At 40.9% G+C, this 18,676-nt stretch overlaps 1 protein-coding gene and 1 long non-coding RNA gene across 2 annotated transcripts in view; one reads left to right on the forward strand and one right to left on the reverse strand.

Moving 5' to 3' along the window:
• LOC128080763 (uncharacterized) overlaps window positions 1–18,676 on the reverse strand; it is a 35,136-nt gene that overhangs the window by 11,364 nt on the left and 5,096 nt on the right. Inside the window, exon 2 of the long non-coding RNA XR_008206877.1 lies at window positions 9,008–9,132. This is a non-coding gene — a long non-coding RNA (uncharacterized LOC128080763). The remainder of the gene's footprint in view (window positions 1–9,007; window positions 9,133–18,676) is intronic.
• STBD1 (starch binding domain 1) lies at window positions 4,347–6,058 on the forward strand. The gene is made up of 2 exons (XM_052683356.1): window positions 4,347–4,635; window positions 4,732–6,058. Exons 1-2 carry the CDS (start codon window positions 4,386–4,388, stop codon window positions 5,550–5,552), a joined length of 1,071 nt encoding a protein of 356 aa, XP_052539316.1. The 5' UTR covers window positions 4,347–4,385; the 3' UTR covers window positions 5,553–6,058.

Genomic DNA, 18,676 nt, shown 5'->3' on the forward strand with positions numbered 1-18,676 from the left:
ACACTAAGCTTTGTGAGCTCTTATTAAGATATTTAAGAAATGTTATTCCTTTTCCTGTGCAGTGATAATAAGAGGCATGTCTCTTCCTATTCACTTGACAGTGACTGTTTGCTTTTTAATTCTGTGACACTAAGAAGCTGCAGTGTAAGACCCAGCAATGTGAAACACTGAAAACTCCTATTCGTTATCAGAAATCTGCTCCTTGTCTCTAAGCTCGCTTATAGCCTGTTCTTCTTTTCCCTCTCAACATGCTTTGTGAAACTACCACAAGTGTTTACTCTTGTTGCTGTTAAGGTCAGAAAGAGCTCCCTGAAAAGCTCTAGAAAGCTCGCCTGTCAATCTTTAATTTTTCAGTTGTCCATGGAACAGATGCCCCAGTAGTACAGCCAAAGGGTGTAACAGGGCTCCTTAATTTTTATTTCTTCTCTTCTTGTTCATTTTTCCATTTTGTTCTACTATAAAACTGGAAGAACCACCACTCAGCCCAGTACTCTCCACTGTCCTTAAAATAGCAACGGTACACCAGGAGATCAGACAGTGAAACACAGGCAGGCTCATAAGCGCTCCCTAAATAGCATCCCACACTGCCCCTGTCAGAGCCAGAATAGCGGGCTAGATGTGCCACCGGTCTGATTTCAACAGGGCTTTTCTCAAACACTCTGAAGCTAAAGCTGAGATTCCTTGTCACCACACTAGAGGGCACAGCTTACAATATAAAATTCAGAAAGGTCGTTTGTGTAAGCACATATGGGCTAGGGCTCGTTAACAACAGGCATGGCTGTACAGTTGTTTATAGAATTGCAATAATAAGTATTCACCCTACTGCACTGGCTCTGCAATATGAAGCGGCGGGTAGTTTGAGGCTCCTGTTCTTATCCCACTCAGCTGGCTGGTATTCTGCAAAGTCACATGCAGCTTTTCAGAATATTTCAGCAACTGCTACCGCACTGACTGAGTAAAGAAAGGTGCAATGAAGCCTCAGTGTTCACAGAGCACATGCTTCTAAATTAATGCCACATCAGAAATGATTTCATGAACCAAATAAAATCATAAATTAGAAATAGAATCGGTTATGTCCCTGAGAATCTGAGAAACTGCCTCCTTGCCCATTCACTATAGCACTGTTTTGTTTGGTTCCAGCACAAGCTTTAAAAAACACAAAATGCATTTTGGAGCACATCATTCTGTCTTCAAAATTCTCCTAGGAGGCAGATGTCCCCAGATTCTACAGGATGCAAGCATTTCAGAAATTCTGAGAGAGACAACATAACAAAACCCAGGGCAAGTTACTGACGGTGATGATCCATGTTTGTTTCAGAGCAGGAATCTTCTTCTTTAGCATCTGGGGAGCTCTTAGGCCATGACTCTTCTCACTTCTGTTGAACATTTCTTCTTTTAACTCTTGTTAAATGCTCAGTGATTCAGGAATTTCAGCCTTAGCATTTGCCAAGAGCCTTGTTTTTATGAAGACATACAAAATAAATAGACAGCTAAAAAGGAGTTCCAAAGCACAAATTCTGTTACCTGCACAGGGTACTATTGTTACAATCATGACTGAGCTGCCTAAGACTACTTGTATCCAACATAAATCCACACAGCGTCTGAAGAAAAATCTGCCTTTCCTTTAGCCACTCATTCTTGTTTTCTCCCCTCTGTCTTTGTGCAGATGAAAAGGACTTTGGGATTTTTATTTATTTTTTTTTTTTTAATACTAATTTTTAACTTAGTATCAGTTAGCTCATCTGACCTATTTCGGTGGCTACATGAAAGCAGAGACTGCACAAAACAGTAAGGACTTTGGTTGAGGGGAACCAAAGGGTCAGATAATCATTTTCTGCAACAGTGTTTGATTACGCTGAAGTATAATTCTACTGGGCATTTTCCAAACTATGAAGTTATGCTACACGCTGCAGCCATCACAAGCATGTAATCATTGATAAAATTGTCTTTCCACTGAACCTCTTGCTCAACAAAACATTCCTCACATCTAAAATGTGGCCAGTTCATTAGAAGTGGCCATTTCACAATGGATTATAGAAAGGCCAAGGACTAGGAGACAACAGCACTCAAAGTGCATTTGCAACAGCTGATGCTGATGACACCTGGGAGCAAATGGGGAAAATAGCAGATGCCTTCTAGGGTCTTCCCCAGGAATATGGGTTTCAGAATTGTCCTTCCCCACGTGGGAGAAGAGGAAGTTTGTCTCTGTTTGCCCTTTGGTTCTTTGTGACTCTTTTTATAGTCATCCAAATGCATGACATTAAACAATTATTCCTTGGGAGCTCCCTGGTTTAGTTTCTTCTGCAGATACTGGGTGAAAAGGAGACTGAGAAGCAGAGGAGACTTGTATAAACATGTTTATACAATGTTTAGTATTGGAGGATAATTTTGCCCTTCTCTTGCTTATTAAGAAGCAACCTGCTTTTACTTTGTCACTGCTTTTCATCACTTGCATTTCTGTGCCTTCAAAATTAACTGTTCCTTAAGGATTTCTGTAATAGCCACTTGTAAGCTGCATTACTTTGATGTCTTCCTTTCAAAGCCACTTTACCAGCTAATTTAAGAAATGCTGAGATTAGCAGCTCCAAATACTACTTCTGTGCTGGTGGTTGGCATAAGGATGCTGTTCTATTGAAATGACAGAATAGGGATTTCAGTCTGTTCTGTTTCAGTGAGATGCTCAGGAATTTTAAACTGCAGTGCACACTTAGTGTCTAACAAACAGCAGTACCCAGGTGCCCTAACTGAGGATCTCAGCTGTGCTAGGTGGTGTATAAATACAGATCTGGAACTGCCTCTGCTATGAAGGCTGAAAAAAGGAATATGTAAGTAAACTATGAAAATAAAATCTACTGTGCCTATTTTAAGTACCAAGGCTAAACTGAAGGTAAACAGACCCTTGAAACATCAACAGTTGTAAAGGAGACTGCACCCAGAACCAGATTCACCGAGGAAGTGCCCAGGCAGGTCCCAGCTTCTTAGCTCTTCCCTTTCCCTGTATTGTTGGTCAGAAGATCTGAGCAGTACATGTTCAACATGTTTGAACACATCTCACACAACAAAGTAGATGTCTATACTTAAGCACAAGCTCAGCCCTTTTTAGAGCAGGGCTTTAGGGAAGGCTTACTGTGTTTAACAAGTGAAGTACATAGGAGAGGAGAGGGGAGGGGTGGGGAGGGGAGAGAAGGGGAGGGGAGGAAAAGAAAAGAAAAGAAAAGAAAAGAAAAGAAAAGAAAAGAAAAGAAAAGAAAAGAAAAGAAAAGAAAAGAAAAGAAAAGAAAAGAAAAGAAAAGAAAAGAAAAGAAAAGAAAAGAAAAGAAAAGACAATGAATTCTGCATATTCACACAGGCCCCCATATAGCACATAAGCCAGGAAACTTAACTGTGAAGACTGCACACCTGTGCTTCTATAAATCTGAGTGACATTTACTGTCCTGTTAAGCTGAGGTAGCACTGCTCTTAACGACACAGGAAGATTAAGAAGTTTACACACCGCAAATAGAGTTATTCAGAGGTTTGCTGTTTTCTTTTCTGATGATCAAATCTCATCAGTGGCCTTTAGAAATCAACAGCTCTGTTCACATAAAAAGAAAGGATATTAAACAAACAAACAAACAGTGGTAAAACTGTCTGGAACTGCCTCTGTAACTCCTTCTCTAGCGTTAAATCGTTGGTGCTAATAGCCCAGCCCCTGCTGGACTGATAAACTTTTTTACACTTTTGTCACTCTGGGATTATTAATCTGAACTACAAAATCAGAAACTGCATCTACTAGACTTTATGATTAGCTAATGTTAGATTTGCTTGTGTAACCGTTTCACTTTGAATTAAGATTTGACATCATTACTCTAAGAGGAACAGAACTGGGTAGGAATATGAAGTTAAATAATTGTCAATTATTTTCTGTACTAATAGAATTTGAAGCCCTGGTAGTCCAAAAAAGCTTCCTAAGCTTAGTAACGAGGATGATGGAAGAGCAGGACAATGCCGCAAAATCCAATTGTAGGCATTAGAGCACAACTACAGGTTACAAAATTAGCAGCGAGTTTAACTGAGTTCTTCAGGGACACCGGAGGAAGTCTGGCTTTCCACCACCAGCACCATTCAACTGCACAAACTTCTGCGGTTATTACAGCTCAAGGTTCACCAGTCGCGAACGCTTTCTTTCAAAAACAAAGATCATCACGCATTCTGCCCATCAACGTAAACCTTTCAGCTGTTCCTTAGCTCACTACCTCTCTCGCAGCCGCCCGCTCCAGGGGCGGCCCAATGGTGCTGTGGGAAGCCGCGGCCCGCCCCAGGGGCGGCTCCTCCCGGGCCCGTAGCTCGCCTTAAAGCCGCGATCGGGACAGGGAAGGAAGAAGCCCCACTGCTAGCGTCCGGCCATGGCCCGCGACCGCGGCCCGCCCGTGCTGTGGCAGTCCCCGGCTTCCCCGCGCCTGCCCGCAGCCGCTCTGCCGGCCGAGGCCCGCGGCTGGGGCTGGCTGGGAGCGGGGCTGTGGCCGGCGCTGGTGGTGGGGCTCCTGGCCGCCCTGGTCGCCTGGTTCTGGTACGGCGGCAACGACGGACGGGGAGAGGAGAGCGGCGAGGCGGCCCCGGCGGTCCAGCAGGCGAGGGGAGAGGCGGAGGCTGCAGGTAGCGGGCTGGGGACTGCGGGCTGCTCGTGCCCACCCGCGGGGGCTTGAGCTAAATGTCTTGCTTAAACTGTGCCTGTTTTAATTCTGTTCTTAGAGGACCTTCTGGTGAGCAGTGAGGAAGTGCTGCGGCAGGCAAAGGCTGCTGCTCTGTCCAGCCTTCAGAAACCAGGAGAGGATTTGACGGCGGCACCAGGGAGTGAACTCAACCATACCCCGAGCGGTACAGCTTCCTCTAAATCTCCAGAGACCGAGCAACTGCTGCCAAAGCAGTGTGTCACCTCCTCGGAGACTGACGCTGGGCAGCGTCTGGCTGATGAACGTGATGGCCAGGGAGAATCGAGACCACAGGTGGGGCAGGCGGGTGAGGGATGGTGCGTGATGAACTTGGCAGGAGCCTCTGGTGAGGTTTGTAAGGACAGAAGTGAAGAGAAGCTGTGCCAGCCAGCCGAGAGCCGTGACTTGGACCATGAAGATTGGGAAGTTGTTTCTGAGCACCTGGACTGGGGGGAGGCTGGTCAGAATGGCAGCATGGAAGACTCAGACAGCAAAGAATGGGAACAAGGAGACTGCTCTGATGGGGACTTGAAAGCAAAGAGAGTTGCAGCGGTGCCCCCAATGTTTCAAAACATCCACGTGACTTTCCGTGTGCACTACATCACACACTCTGCTGCTCAGCTGATTGGTGTTACCGGTGACCATGAGTGTCTCGGGCAGTGGCACAGTTATGTTCCCCTCAAGTCTGACAAGGATGGCTTCTGGTCTGAGTCTGTCACCTTGCCGGTGGACACCAAAGTAGAGTGGAAATTTATCTTGGTGGAGAACGGGAAGGTCACACGATGGGAGGAATGCAGTAATAGGACCCTAGTGACCGAACATGAAGATCAAATCGCTCATCAGTGGTGGGGATACCACTGACTGGATTTTGGACACTGCTTATCTAAACCTGCTTAGATTAATCACAGAGCCCCTAAACTTTCTCCCCTCTTCAGTAGGATACCTTTGTGACTGCGCCGCTCCGTAAGTCCCATATCAAATCTGATTAAACTGTGTGAGCAGTAGATCTTGGTTGCTCCCCTTTCCTCCCCCCCCACCCCCCCTCGATTTGGAAGTCACTTGGCAACCTGAAAAAACAATGTTGGCCATCTTCTGAAGATGTGCCAAGTAGGATATGAAGGCATGAGCAGCATTCTGAGCTGCTGCCTGTCTCTAACTCTGGACCCTGGACTTGAGTTGACCTTTGACAGTTTGTGCTGCTTTGAGTGGGGCTGTGGGATGCATCTTTGTGCTGATGGCTTAGGGCTACAAAAGCATACTAAGAAGCATGGTTACCTACACTGTAAGATGAACTTATATGTTTTAACTTATGTAATGTATCAAGTAAGCAATAAACACTTTCAGACTGATGGTCCTTTATAACACAACCTGTGAACTGACTGTCTATAAATTGTATAGAATAGAGTTGGGTTCCTTGACTGGAAATATTAGTGCTAAATGACTCCTGAAAAGTAGCAGGCACTCTTTAGAGTGACAATGGTTTAAGTACTTTGTTTCTTACTCCCTGCTCTCTAGGAAGCACCCCAGCTCAAATGAAGGCTTGGCAGATGCATTTATTTATTTTCACTTGTATCATCACAGTGAGATAGAGAGTGAAGGTCAGAAACAACTGTCTGGGCTTAATAAATTACTTTGTCAGAGTGGGAACAGGCTTTAAAAAAACAAACAGAACTAAAGCTGTTGTAATAATCAGGGGATAGGATTTTTCCTGAAATAGCATATGCTTCCAGGGCATATGTTGCTTGTGAAAACATTAAACTGTGGCTAACAAATACTTGGAATGCTTGTTTCAAGACTAGTCTTTACTGTGTGAAAGCTTAAGTAGCCTTCTAAGTAAGCCAGAGCACGCAGAACACTTCCAGCATCAACTTGTTGCTTCTGTTTTGTAAAAATAAGAGATCTGCCCCACTGGCTGCTTCTCATATTGTTAGTTCCAAATACGATGCTTCTTGCAGCAAGCTCTTCCCAAAAAACGAGGAACCTAGTTTGCAAATATCCCTTCACTACAACAAACCTGCTCTGGAGAGCATAGTTTCATTGGAGGTTTGGAACATACACTTTAAAAACCCATTGCAAAGCTCTTGTCTCTGCTTATGTTTTCCTGTGTTACATGGTGGAGCAGTCTGAGTAGATGAACTAGACTGTTTCTGAGCTAGTTTGTGTTCTCAGGTAAACCAAGCCCCTCCCAATGGTCATATATATATATATATATATATGAGAGCAACTTGTTCTGCAAGTTAGTTACTTCAGATAACAACATTATCTTTGCTTGCTGGTTGTCTTGAACAACCTGAAGATTCAGGCGAGGAAGTTTGCTTTCCTTCCTCAAGAGACCTTTGCTACCTGAGAATAAGGTAGGAAATGGGGGTGAGAGTTGAATTCAAGACTTGCTGCATTTTTTTTGCTTACTGCTTGCCTAGGATGAAAAGCACCTCCTTCAGTGTGAGAAGTGTTGTAGGGTCTGGAAGGTATGTGGAGTCACTAGTGACTGGGCACTAAGGGGGAGGAATGAGCTGACAGTTCAGGAGCTGATTGCTGCTACTTCAGTGATCTTAAATAGGTAGAAGTGTACACACTGCTCCTGAACTCTCAACCGACAACTCAAATGGGACTTAATCATTTACTACATGAATTTAAAAGGCTTAGGACCTATTTAGCATAACTTAGGTATAAAAAGTATTAGCATGAGACTCATTTCATCAAAGGGGCTACTGCTTATTTGTAACAACTATTTATCCTCTTTAATTATGACTGTGCTTACCATGTGCTAGCAGAAAGCTAAGTTCTGTCCATGTGCACTGCCAGTGAATATAAAACACTTGTGCAGGCTTCAGTCGGTAACATATGGCTTCAGTTGAATAAGAACTATGCAGAAATGAATTGCCTTGAACCTCACCTGCATTTTTTGCTCTTACCTAATAAAGAGAATAACATACCCAATATGTTGTAGGCTTATCTGAGAAGATTAATGGTGGTATTAGATTAAGGTATTCACCAGAAAGCCACTTGACCTACACTAGAATAGATTCCTTAATGCAATAATGAACGTGTTACAAACAGGCTAACCCTGAGAAGTCTCTCAAACTGAGGGCAATATTTTAGTTAAACACCATGCACTTTGATCCAAGAGGTGGCACATACAATCCTCATGCTTTCATCATCTTGCTCAATGATTGAACTGGGTTCTACAGAGACGTGCAATGTGTTTTTACTGTGAAATCTAAATTATCATCCTTCTCACATCACTGCTTGGCCTGCAGGACATATGCTACATAAGTGAAATGCCATTTGTATGGTGGAAAAAAGGAGATTTGGATTTCTGCGTTGTTGATACTGCAGTTGATTATTAACTTCTCAGAGAATCAATTCCTCATTACTGGACAATCTATTCATTCAAATCTGAAAACGTGTCTTGGTTATGGCTAGGATAATTTTCTTCCTATTAGCTCGTATAGTGCTGTGTTTTGGAGTTAGGATGAGAACAATGTTGATAACACACTGACATTTTGGTTGCTGAGCTGTGTTTGCATGAAGTCTGTCAAGGACTTTTCAGCTTCTCATACCCACCGTGCCAGCAAGGAGCTAGAAAGGGACAGAACCAGGACAACTGACTCACACTAGCAATGGAATAGTTGTTACTTTTCCTTTCTTCTCTCTTCTTTACTGAACTGTCCTTATCTCAACCTGTGAGCTCTTGCACTTTCTGTTTTTCTTCTCCAGCCCACAGCAGGATGCATGTGGAGGGGATGTGAAGAAATGTCTGCACGGTTTAGCTGTCTGCCTGTTTGAACCACAACAACATAGATTTGAACAAAGACAATACTGCATGAAAATGGTTATGCTAGAATGGCTCGGTACCTGTATAACAGTGTCCCAGCTGTGAAACTAATGAAGCTATATAGGAAAAAAAGATTATTATTATGTGGATCTAGCAATCAGCAGCTCAGAATTTCTATAAACAGATAATAAACTGCCTCACAGCTTGGCAAAGAAACTACAACCCAAGTCCTACAGCTTACAATGACCAGCTCAGGCTGTTGAAAACAAACTATTAGACAATGTGATTACTTTTAGGTGAAATACAATCTAGTCTTATTTGTGAAGTAGTTTGGTATACAAATGCTAAATAGTATCCCTGGAGGGTAAACTGAGCAGACAGCAGCAGCTTGGATGAGGACAGGGCTCTTACTGAACACTAACAAGTTTTAAATCTTGTACAGAAACTTGCATTGCATCTTGTCTGATTCCTATTTATTTTGCAGTTGCCTTTGCAAAAACCATACCCAGCACACATTTTCTTTGGGAGTTAAACTTACCTTGTGGAGATGCTTTACATGATGCATTCAAATATGCTAGGCTGGTGCTAGATTTTATCTGCAGGTTGCCATCTGTGGTGTCCTGCTGCGGTCAACATTTGCCTTACTCTCCTCTTGTCATCCACCTGTACAACATGGAATAACAAGGCGCTATTTGTGTTGTAAAATCCAGGATGTATACATTGGACATTGTGTGTGTGGCTCCTTATCTCCCCCTAGGCCTTCCCAGTCCCTCTGCTGGAAGCCCAGACCTGTTCTCACCTCCGTCAGATTCCAGCATGAGGATGTTAAGCTTTTTGCTTGGCAGATCTCCCTTCTCTGGCAATTTGTATCTTTCCACCTGTTCCCTTCTATTCTCACAGGACTGCAGCCATTTGAAACTACTTTTGGACTGACTCCTTGAACTCAACCAAGAATGCATTTTTCATTGACCTTTTACAACTTGCTGATCTCAGTCTCTACACCTCACCTTTTCTATGTAAAACTTTGTAGGTCTGTCAAATACGTGCACGAACTCTGATACAGAAGTCATCTAAAATAAATTATCCTTTCAACTCAACCCATTCGTAGGAAAGTAAGGGTGCCTTTTTAATGTTTTAACTAAAGCAATGCTGTTGGAAGAAAAAAAAAAAGCCAGTGGGGTAAAAAAGTGACTGAGAAATACCAAGAATTACTTGAATTCAATCAAAATACTGCTGACAACAACTAAAGACAGCTTCAGAACAACTCACTGATCTCTTCTTCCTTCACAAAGAGACCTTAAATTCAAACTCAGAGGTTTGATATTCTGGGTATAAGTTGCACAGCTTTAAAGGCAACAAAACCTAGATTGTATCTGGATGGGCTTGTGCTAATGAAGCTACTTTTGCAGGACTACTGATGTCACGGTTTGGACAAAATCACCAGATTGACTGTAAACCCTTCAAATTCAAGCACGGTATTCTATGCTGCCACAAACCTAAGGCAATCATTGCTTTTCAAAAAACAGACTAAAGAAAATTGCTAAAGCTAGGAATCTTGCATCAGTGCCACCTCCTGCTGACCCAGGTACATCGTTCAGCCCCTCTTCTGTGTTTGCACACCAATTATTGCAAGGGGACATCCTGCCTTTTCGAGTGTTTATGGGAAGAGGTCCTGTGCTAATAAGGCAACAGCCTCCACAACTGACATTTCAGAGAACCTTTTGTAGACTCTGAAGGGGAAGCATTATTAATCTGTCTCCATTTGTACTAAAAATCAAAGCAAATACAATAACAGGTAGTGAAAATTACACCAAAAATATCATTTTGTGAGTCATCATGTTGCTGGAAGGAATCATGGTATAGGATGAAATCTGTGCAGTCTTGCAATTATAGGCATGTTGTTCAAAACACTGTATTTACTACAAAGTTAACAGGAGCCATGGCTGAGTTTCCTGCTTAAATTGGGAACACTTGGTAGCTCTGGGACATCCAGATTAACTGGAATTTATGGAACTAGTAACATTAATTATAGAGGTGAAGGGGAAAGGATTTAATTTAGAATGCCAAATACATGCCCAAAAAACCAGTTCAAAACTAACTTTGAGAACCTGAAATAGTGTGCAAGATCCAGAATACATGGAAGAAAACTCCTACTTGAACATGAATCAGTAGGCAGTGCCTTGTGACCAGTGTCACCCACAGCACATGGCTACTGGCAATGTATGCCAGTGGAAATGCCTGTATTTAAATGTATATTTACTCTTCTGTACTTCCCACTCACTTAAAAGTAACAACTGTAAAGAGTGTCCTGGTAAGGACTGCAAAACTACAAGAACCTTCATTATCCATCTTTAAAAATAAAGTGTATTTTAAACACAACATACATAAAAGTAGTCATCAATGTATACAAATCTTCATTTTAATCACTTAATAGCTTTATTCTCCTTTTCATTTGCTTTCTCAATCTTCATTTCCTGAATTTTGATCATTGATGCCAAAGCTTAAAATAGAAGAAAGAACAGATTAGCTGAACACCAGCTTATGTTTAAACGATTGAGACCTCAGAAGCAGACTCCTGGAGCTTTCTAATACCCTTCCACCCTTTACACTCTGTATTTATCAAGATCTTACAAATATAGCTTGGGTTTGCACTTCTTCAGATGCAGGAAAGATGAGCCCAGTTATGGACAGACAGCAAATAATCTGCTTTCTGGAGCCCAAGTGCCAAATGGTGGAGTAATGGCAAAATCTTATATGTTTTAAAATCTTTCTTACAGGACAATGCCAATACATTTGGCTCAATGCTCACGACAAAGGATTGCTCATTGTGCACATAAGAGGCTTTTTAAAAACTAATCTCATTATAGATTTGTATATATATTTGTAAAGTAGGATACAGAAAACAGGCTACCTAAGGATGTTAGCACTGGTGAAGAATAAAATTGAGAACCTTTACCTTATACTTCATGGAAACAAAATGAATACTTTTACGTAATTCAGATCCCTGACATATGTGAACTGTAAGATGTAGGAAAACAACCATTTCCCAAATGCATGCAAGGAGACTTGAAAGGGAAAAGTGGGAATGATTGGAATGTGAAGCTAGAAAAAACACAGAGAAAAGAAATTGCATTTCACCTGGCGTTCTGCCATCATAGCCAGGATACACGGCGGTTTTACAAGTGAGCTCAAAGGGAGCAAGAACAGAACCTGAAAAGTTCTCCACAGTCACTGTGGTCAAATCAGATTTAAAAAACAAAGTTGAGGAAAGGATATGCTTCTAAGGGCACAGTGGGAAACAATGTTTTGGAGTCCATTGCTGTCATTGCCTTTCAGTTTCTGTAAGAGTCATCACCTCCTTTAAAATTTCATATAATTGGACATGACAACACACGATGGCACCCCGACCAGATGCCGTGTTTGGAATGTTAAGGATCTTGAAGCTTATTAGTGTTCAGGGGCTAAGCAACAATGCATCATGTAGTTAATCTAATTACTCTCCAGTGAGTAGAATAATGTACAAGTGGATCCTAGTAAAGTAAGTATATCTAAAATTACATCATGTAAGAATGCAGGTAGTGCTTTGGCAGGTAACAAAAACAGTTTCTAAGGAATACAGGTGTTTCAAATATAATATGACTATATTTGGTAAACTCTCACACCCTGGCTGTTCATCTGTAAGGTTTTCACCTGGTTTTGTAGACTTGAATGAACAGGCATTTCTTAATAGTTAGACATGCATTAATAATACAGGCTAGCTAACAGCTATGTACCTCATCTTTGCATAGCCAACCAGCCAGAAGCAGGAAAGGCCAATGAGCAAAAATACTCATACTCTAGTCAGGATGACTGTTCAGCCCAGCTGCTTTAGATATATCTCTTCAGTTAGAAAGAAGATCCCAGTGTTTCCAAAACACAAAAGGATGAAGTGACTGCAAAGCTTGCATTTATGTGATAGCAGCACAATGCAAACATGCTAAAGTTCAGTTAAAAATACAACAACAACAAACTCAGCTGAGAAGCAGGAAAAATTAGTCTTTTTTATGTCAGATTTCTGGCTGCACCAGTACTAGCTTAGAGCCAGGTGTATGGGTCCAAAAGAAGGTCATGAAGACACTGCAGCACTGCAGAGAGGGCTGCAGCACCTCTCCTGTGGAGACAGACTGAGGGATCTAAGCTTGTTCAGACTGGAGAAGGCTTCGAGGAGACATCATAGCAGCCTTCCATTGGCAGCTTTCCAAAGGAAGCTTATAAGCAGGAGGAAGACTGGCTTTTTATACCATCTGGTAGTGATAGGACAAGGGAGAAAGGTTTTAAACTAAAAGAGGGGAGAGATACAGGTTAGATGTTAGTAGGAAACACTTTACTCAGAGGCTGGTGAGGTGCTGGCACAGCTGCCCAGAGAAGCTGGAGATGCCCCATCGCTGGAGGTGCTCAAGGCCGGGCTGGATGGGGCCTTGGGCAGCCTGATCCAGTGGACAGCAACTGGCTCATGGTGATGGGGGTTGGAACTTCAGTGGCTTTAGTGGCTCTTCCAACCCAAGCCAATCTATAGTTCTATGATTCTGTATCTCTCTTACTCTGCTACCTGCAAGTGCTTATGTGCACACTAAGAGAAACTATTGTTTTCAGACTTGAAGAAAGAAGGAAATAACATTTTTCAAATGGCATTTGGTAATTAAGTATGTGAAAAGTCAGTAGCCTACTTGCTTTTCCTTCTGTACCTTCACTGAAGTCTTTCTGTAAACTGAAGTAATACAGTAGAGCTGACAGCCTGGCTCAATGACAAGAAATTAATAGTCTACCTGGAAAACGCTCATCATCCTTATATATTTTGTAGTGCAGGAAAAAGTAATGCTTAAGGGCTATAAAGACACAGCCTTACATCTGTATTTTCAGCAAACTCTGGGACATTTTTAGATTTGTTATAGAAACCTTATCAGCTATCAAAAATATTGGTACTAAACAGCTCTATTGCCTACTATTGAAATACTGATACTAAGCAACTCTAAATCCTATACATTTACTTGAATAAGGAAATTTACCAGTTCTAAACTTCCACACTGCAGAGCATTTATGTTCCCTTCCCTTTGTGTAGCATATTAACTAGTTTCTGTATTTTATTCATAATTCATTCATTACAGGAAAAATATCTATTTGAACACATCAATGACAGCCTGTGTTTTCCAGAGATAAAAGCTGCGACTGCAGTCTCTGAAAAGCCACCTTCCTCACAGGCAGTCGCAGGAGCCAAAGGTGCTGGGGCAAGTGGCAAGGCCATCAGGTGGTGTAATTAATAGCAAGTGAATTGGAGATTCTTCTCTCCATCTCTCTGCTGGAGACACTTTGTAGGGGAATATATGTAATGAGAAGCTGCTGAGAAGATGGCACCTCTTAGGAGATGGTCAAGCAAAGAGCAGCAGGAACATACCTGAACATACACTCTGTTTCAAATGTTTACACTGTCTCTGTAACAGTTGGAGGGTTGGGTTTCCCTTTACTGCATTCTTAGATCCCTTCCATCAGTAGCCAAGTTAGAAAAAGACTACAGCCTTTTTGCAAAGCAATTGCTTTGGTTAAATTGACTGTTATGCAAAACGGCCAGTGTGCTTTCCTCACAGTAAGTAGTGCCTGCATATTTCTGTTGGCTACTCAGTGTCCACTTCCAACCAAGGCTGATGGGAATATTGTAGCTCATAACAGTTTAATTCTCCTTGTATGTTTCTGCTGACTTGGATCTCATTAGTTAGGCATAAGAAATAGAAAAGATGCACAGGTCTGCCTTTTTCTTCCTTTACATTAACTCATTGCTACACTTTGCATTTCTGGCAGAGTCATAGGAAAAAAGGCAAGCTATGCATACAAACATGCGATCAACAGATTATGCAACATATTTTCATGTCTTTGGTAAGCACTGCTTACATAAAGAAGGGTTGAATGCAAAATCAAGGGGAAGATTTACTGTGAATCTCCTCTGTTTATTCTCACAGTCTGTTTTCTTACTCCTACCATCCTTCCTGGGACATCTTGAACAGAATTCTGGGTCTTTCTAACAAATTTTCTTTGTATAATTACTTCTTGAGTCTTCTATGAAAAAACAATGCTTACAGCTACTTTGGAAGCCAGGAAAATCCCCGGATGTTGTAGAAGGTTTGCTGGAATGCTAACAGTATGCACTTAATTATTTAAAAGTTTTGAAAGGTACACAGCAGTAACTCAGGAGAAACAGAAGAGATCTAACAGAGATCTAATCTCTGAAAAACAGTGGCTTAAATACTACAGGATAACAATTTATCAGCATCTGCAAGCAATTTCACAGAAACTTCATGGAATGAAAAATCTATGAGCAACATAGGTGAAGAAAGCTAAGACAATATCTTCAAATCTTGACTTTCAAAGCTATTCCCTTAACATTTCTATTTAGGTTACTAAATTAACATTACCACTTCTTAAAAGTGGCTGACTACCCAGCGCTTTCAATAAAATTAGAAGAATCTGTGATTACCAGATTCCTCTCAAAAGCTCATCAGTATTTAGATACTTAAATACAGGATATGGGCAACTTAGAATCACAGAATGGCCTGGGTTGGAAGGGACCTCAAGGCTCATGAAGCTCCAACCCCCCTGCCACACGCAGGGCCACCAACCTCCCCATTTAATACTAACAGAATCACAGAAAACGTAGCCACCCCACCTGGCAGTATTCTGCATGCTAATAACACAAGATTATCACTACTCACAAATGACTATCACAGAAGATGCCCATTTAAGCTTGCTGGTATCAGCCTCCTTGGACCTCGTTTGCAACAGAATTAATGTTACCTAATGGTGAGCTCACCTTATATGCTGCCAGTGGAAACTTTAATAGAGGATGTGAAGGGCAAGATCATACCTTGGGACTGAAGGTATGCAGTGCGTGAGCACAAAAGATCCCTGCAAGCAAGATGATGGCAAAACTTGCGTTCTGGAAAAATTATGCTAAGTTTTGGTAAGGCTAACTAGTTTCCACATTGAGAATGTAAAGCTCTCATATAATCTCTAGATTTTATATATGTAAATGAAAATGTAATTGTTTGGGCAAAAAAATGTAATCAAGTTCCAGAATTCTTACTTAAAAGGATGAAATAAACATTACAGCTCTGTTCTTTACTTCCCAGCAAGCTTTTAGCATTATGAATAAAATAAATGAGTTCATGACTGATGCAGTTTTAAGAAAGCTTTAGAAATTGAATTTCAAATGAGTATTTTGAGAAGCAGGAAGCTCATCTAAGTGAGATCACTTCTCACCGACCAGAAGAATTCTGTTCCACACTGCTTTCAATAGCAGAGTTTCTAGCCACAATCTCCCTGCGGGGAAAGACATGTGGCTGTCACAGCAAAAGCCCTGCTATTAGGATTGCTACACTGTACTTCTTTTTGAAGATAAGCTGTTTTTTTAAGTAGAGGAAAATGAATGGTATGCAGCCATACCCTGATACTCAAGGGGAAAAAAAAAACAGTAAAATTTTGATACAGTTTCATTAACAAAAGTCTTAATAGAATTTCAGTAAATTTAGATCACTGAAATAAGGCATATCTTTGGGAAATTAAGGACAGAATTCTGTACAAATAATCTGCAGTCACGAAGAAGGAAAAATACTTCATAAACTTCTAATTTTGACAGCTAACGCTACTGCAGTTTTCCTTACAGAACAGAGCTTACATCCAGCTTCTTCAGGTCAATTTCCAGTTATCAGGAATGTGATTTCTAACCCATATTCCACCTAATGACATCAGGTGACTACCACAATGTACATACTTGTCTTTTCCAGGTTTAGCTCTATGTATTTTCTCAGGCACTGTAAATTCTTAGAGTACAGTGATGAGAGAACAGAAATGGATCATTGATTTATTTCCAAATAACAGACAAACTGATTCTAAGTACAGCACTGGCAGGCACTTGGAAGTTTCTAGAGAGTAAAATTCCACTGGACTTAGTGTTGACCTTTAGTAGAAATGCTCAGTTTTCATAGGCAACTCTGCAATTCCATCTGTATCTGTGTCAAATACTCCCTGCTAAGCCTGCTTGAAACAAAGTGCAATCTTTCTTCACCACAAACACTTGCCATTTGGCATCATATTCTAACATACAGCTTCAGTACAGTACAACTCCCAACTGAAGTATTTGGAACACAAGAGAAAAAAAGTAAATAAATACTAACAAATAAAGACAGCTTAATCACAGCTGTCATCAAAGATAATCAACAAAATCTCATCTCTTCCAAAGCCAACTAGAAACATTCTGCACCAACACTTCATTCACCATTTGTGTTGGTAGAAGCCCTCCATTTAAGTAACAAAATAACGTGTGTTCCTCTCTATTAAACTGACGAATATCAGCTTGCCTCTGCAGTCTTCCTTCAGGATCAGCAAACCTTACTCAGAAGCGTTTTGCACTGCAATTGTATATTTAGACCATCTCTGCGTAGAAAGATGTAGGAAGAACATAACAGCTAGCACTACCAACAGGACTATGACAGCTGCACTTTGACAGAAAGCCTTGTAATTTAAGTAGCGTGATTTAGTGTAGAATTTTCTTGTCAGTTCTGAAACAGAACGCTGCAGTAAGAGAGAAAAATTCTCCTAAACACATTTTTTCCAGTCTGAGCCATATAAGTTTGCAACTGTATGTAGAAAAGAACAGTTTCTCCCATTGACACTACAGAGAATGTAGGCAATAAGCAATTAGTACAGGCTGACAAATGACACTACCAATTGTCATGCTTCCATGGGATTTCTTATCTATGACAGCCATAGTCAAAGTAGGAAGTAATAGTAAATTTACTACTTTATTTGTACTGCATTACAAACACTAGAATTTGTGCTGCTTTGGGTTTTCAACTCAGTGTGCCATTATCATTTGTTTGTTAACAAAAAGTTGCCTGCTTTCACAATGAGAGAAAGGATGTTTACATAAACAGAAGCAGTTCTAAGTGAAAATAAAAACACAAAAATGTATCAGGCACTAGGCAAACAATAGCTGAAAGCTTCCACAGCTTCTAGCTCAATTTAAGGTCAGTTTTCTTGCAAAATAGCATCTTACGTTTCCTGGTTGGTTTTGGCAGCTTTAATTAATAAGTGAGGGAGAAGAAATCATGTCAACTTTAAGACTGTCAAAACACTGTCTAAATCTGATCACACTCCTCTAGAAGGACAGCAATACATAAAAACTCTAGATATGACTAAAGGAGAATATGGCTAACAGCAGTGTTTTAAATAAACATTGTAAAAAGATTACTATTGTTGCAAAGACAAAAACATAGTAAGGTTTTAATTATGAGAGCATTTTTTTCCCATACAGCCACTAGCTTTTCCAGCACTCAGAACTGACAGTTTACTTTCATAAGACAACTCTGCCATCTCCTTTTTAACCTGAGAGCTCACGTGTTACTCAGTGTATAATGGGCAAATACAGCTTTAAAGACAAAAATACCAGTATCTCAGAGTGTCTTCTAGGCAATTTTTCCTACAACAGCTGAGCTATCTGCAAACACAAACCACTTGATCATCTCAGAGTACATCTGGGTCAAAATGCAACATCATTTTGTTTTACTAATCAGGACTTAAGGCAAAGGTATGCTTAAAAGCATTCTTTTTATGAAGTTACTCTGCATTTTCCAGATTTTTACATTTTACACTCTCAAAGCGTTGCTCCCACTAAGTTAAGTTTCACCTGTGCACAGAACTGGCACCTTTTGCTAAAACATTTGCTGAAACATTTTTGCTAAAGCAAATTACTTACAGTGGCAGCATAACAATTTAAGCAAAGCTTATATTGAGAACGGATCATCAGTTTCAAAACAGATCACTGCGATTCTGAGTCAGATCAGATCTGTCTTTTCCACATTCCTGCTAAGAAACCAAACTACCACTAAGGTCTGGTCTTTCAAAAGCATTCGGGCCAGTTCTTTTTTTAAGGAATGACTAATTTATGTAGGAACCAAGGAGATTTAAGCAGACCCTGAATCAAATTCTCCCACAACCTGTCAGTGCTGTACCACAGTATTACACACCCACTCACACTCATTTCAGTCCTTCTTCCTGCACTGTCATCTAAAGCATAAATTGATTGATTAACTCTCAGCAAACAAAATGAGAGCACCTGATGTTGAAGGAATTTCACAGAATTAACTGTCTTTTAACTTTTGATACAAATGTTTGTATCACA

Source organism: Tympanuchus pallidicinctus, unplaced genomic scaffold, assembly GCF_026119805.1.
Source record: "Tympanuchus pallidicinctus isolate F22 unplaced genomic scaffold, pur_lepc_1.0 scaffold2, whole genome shotgun sequence".
NCBI classification, from domain to species: Eukaryota; Metazoa; Chordata; class Aves; order Galliformes; family Phasianidae; genus Tympanuchus; species Tympanuchus pallidicinctus.

Excerpts from the sequence above, each read along its gene's own strand:
- STBD1 (XM_052683356.1), top strand. The coding sequence starts at position 4,386 with ATGGCCCGCGACCGCGGCCCGCCCGTGCTGTGGCAGTCCCCGGCTTCC. Across the intron at positions 4,636-4,731 it reads GGGAGAGGCGGAGGCTGCAG|AGGACCTTCTGGTGAGCAGT; the intron begins GTAGCGGGCTGG and ends TTCTGTTCTTAG.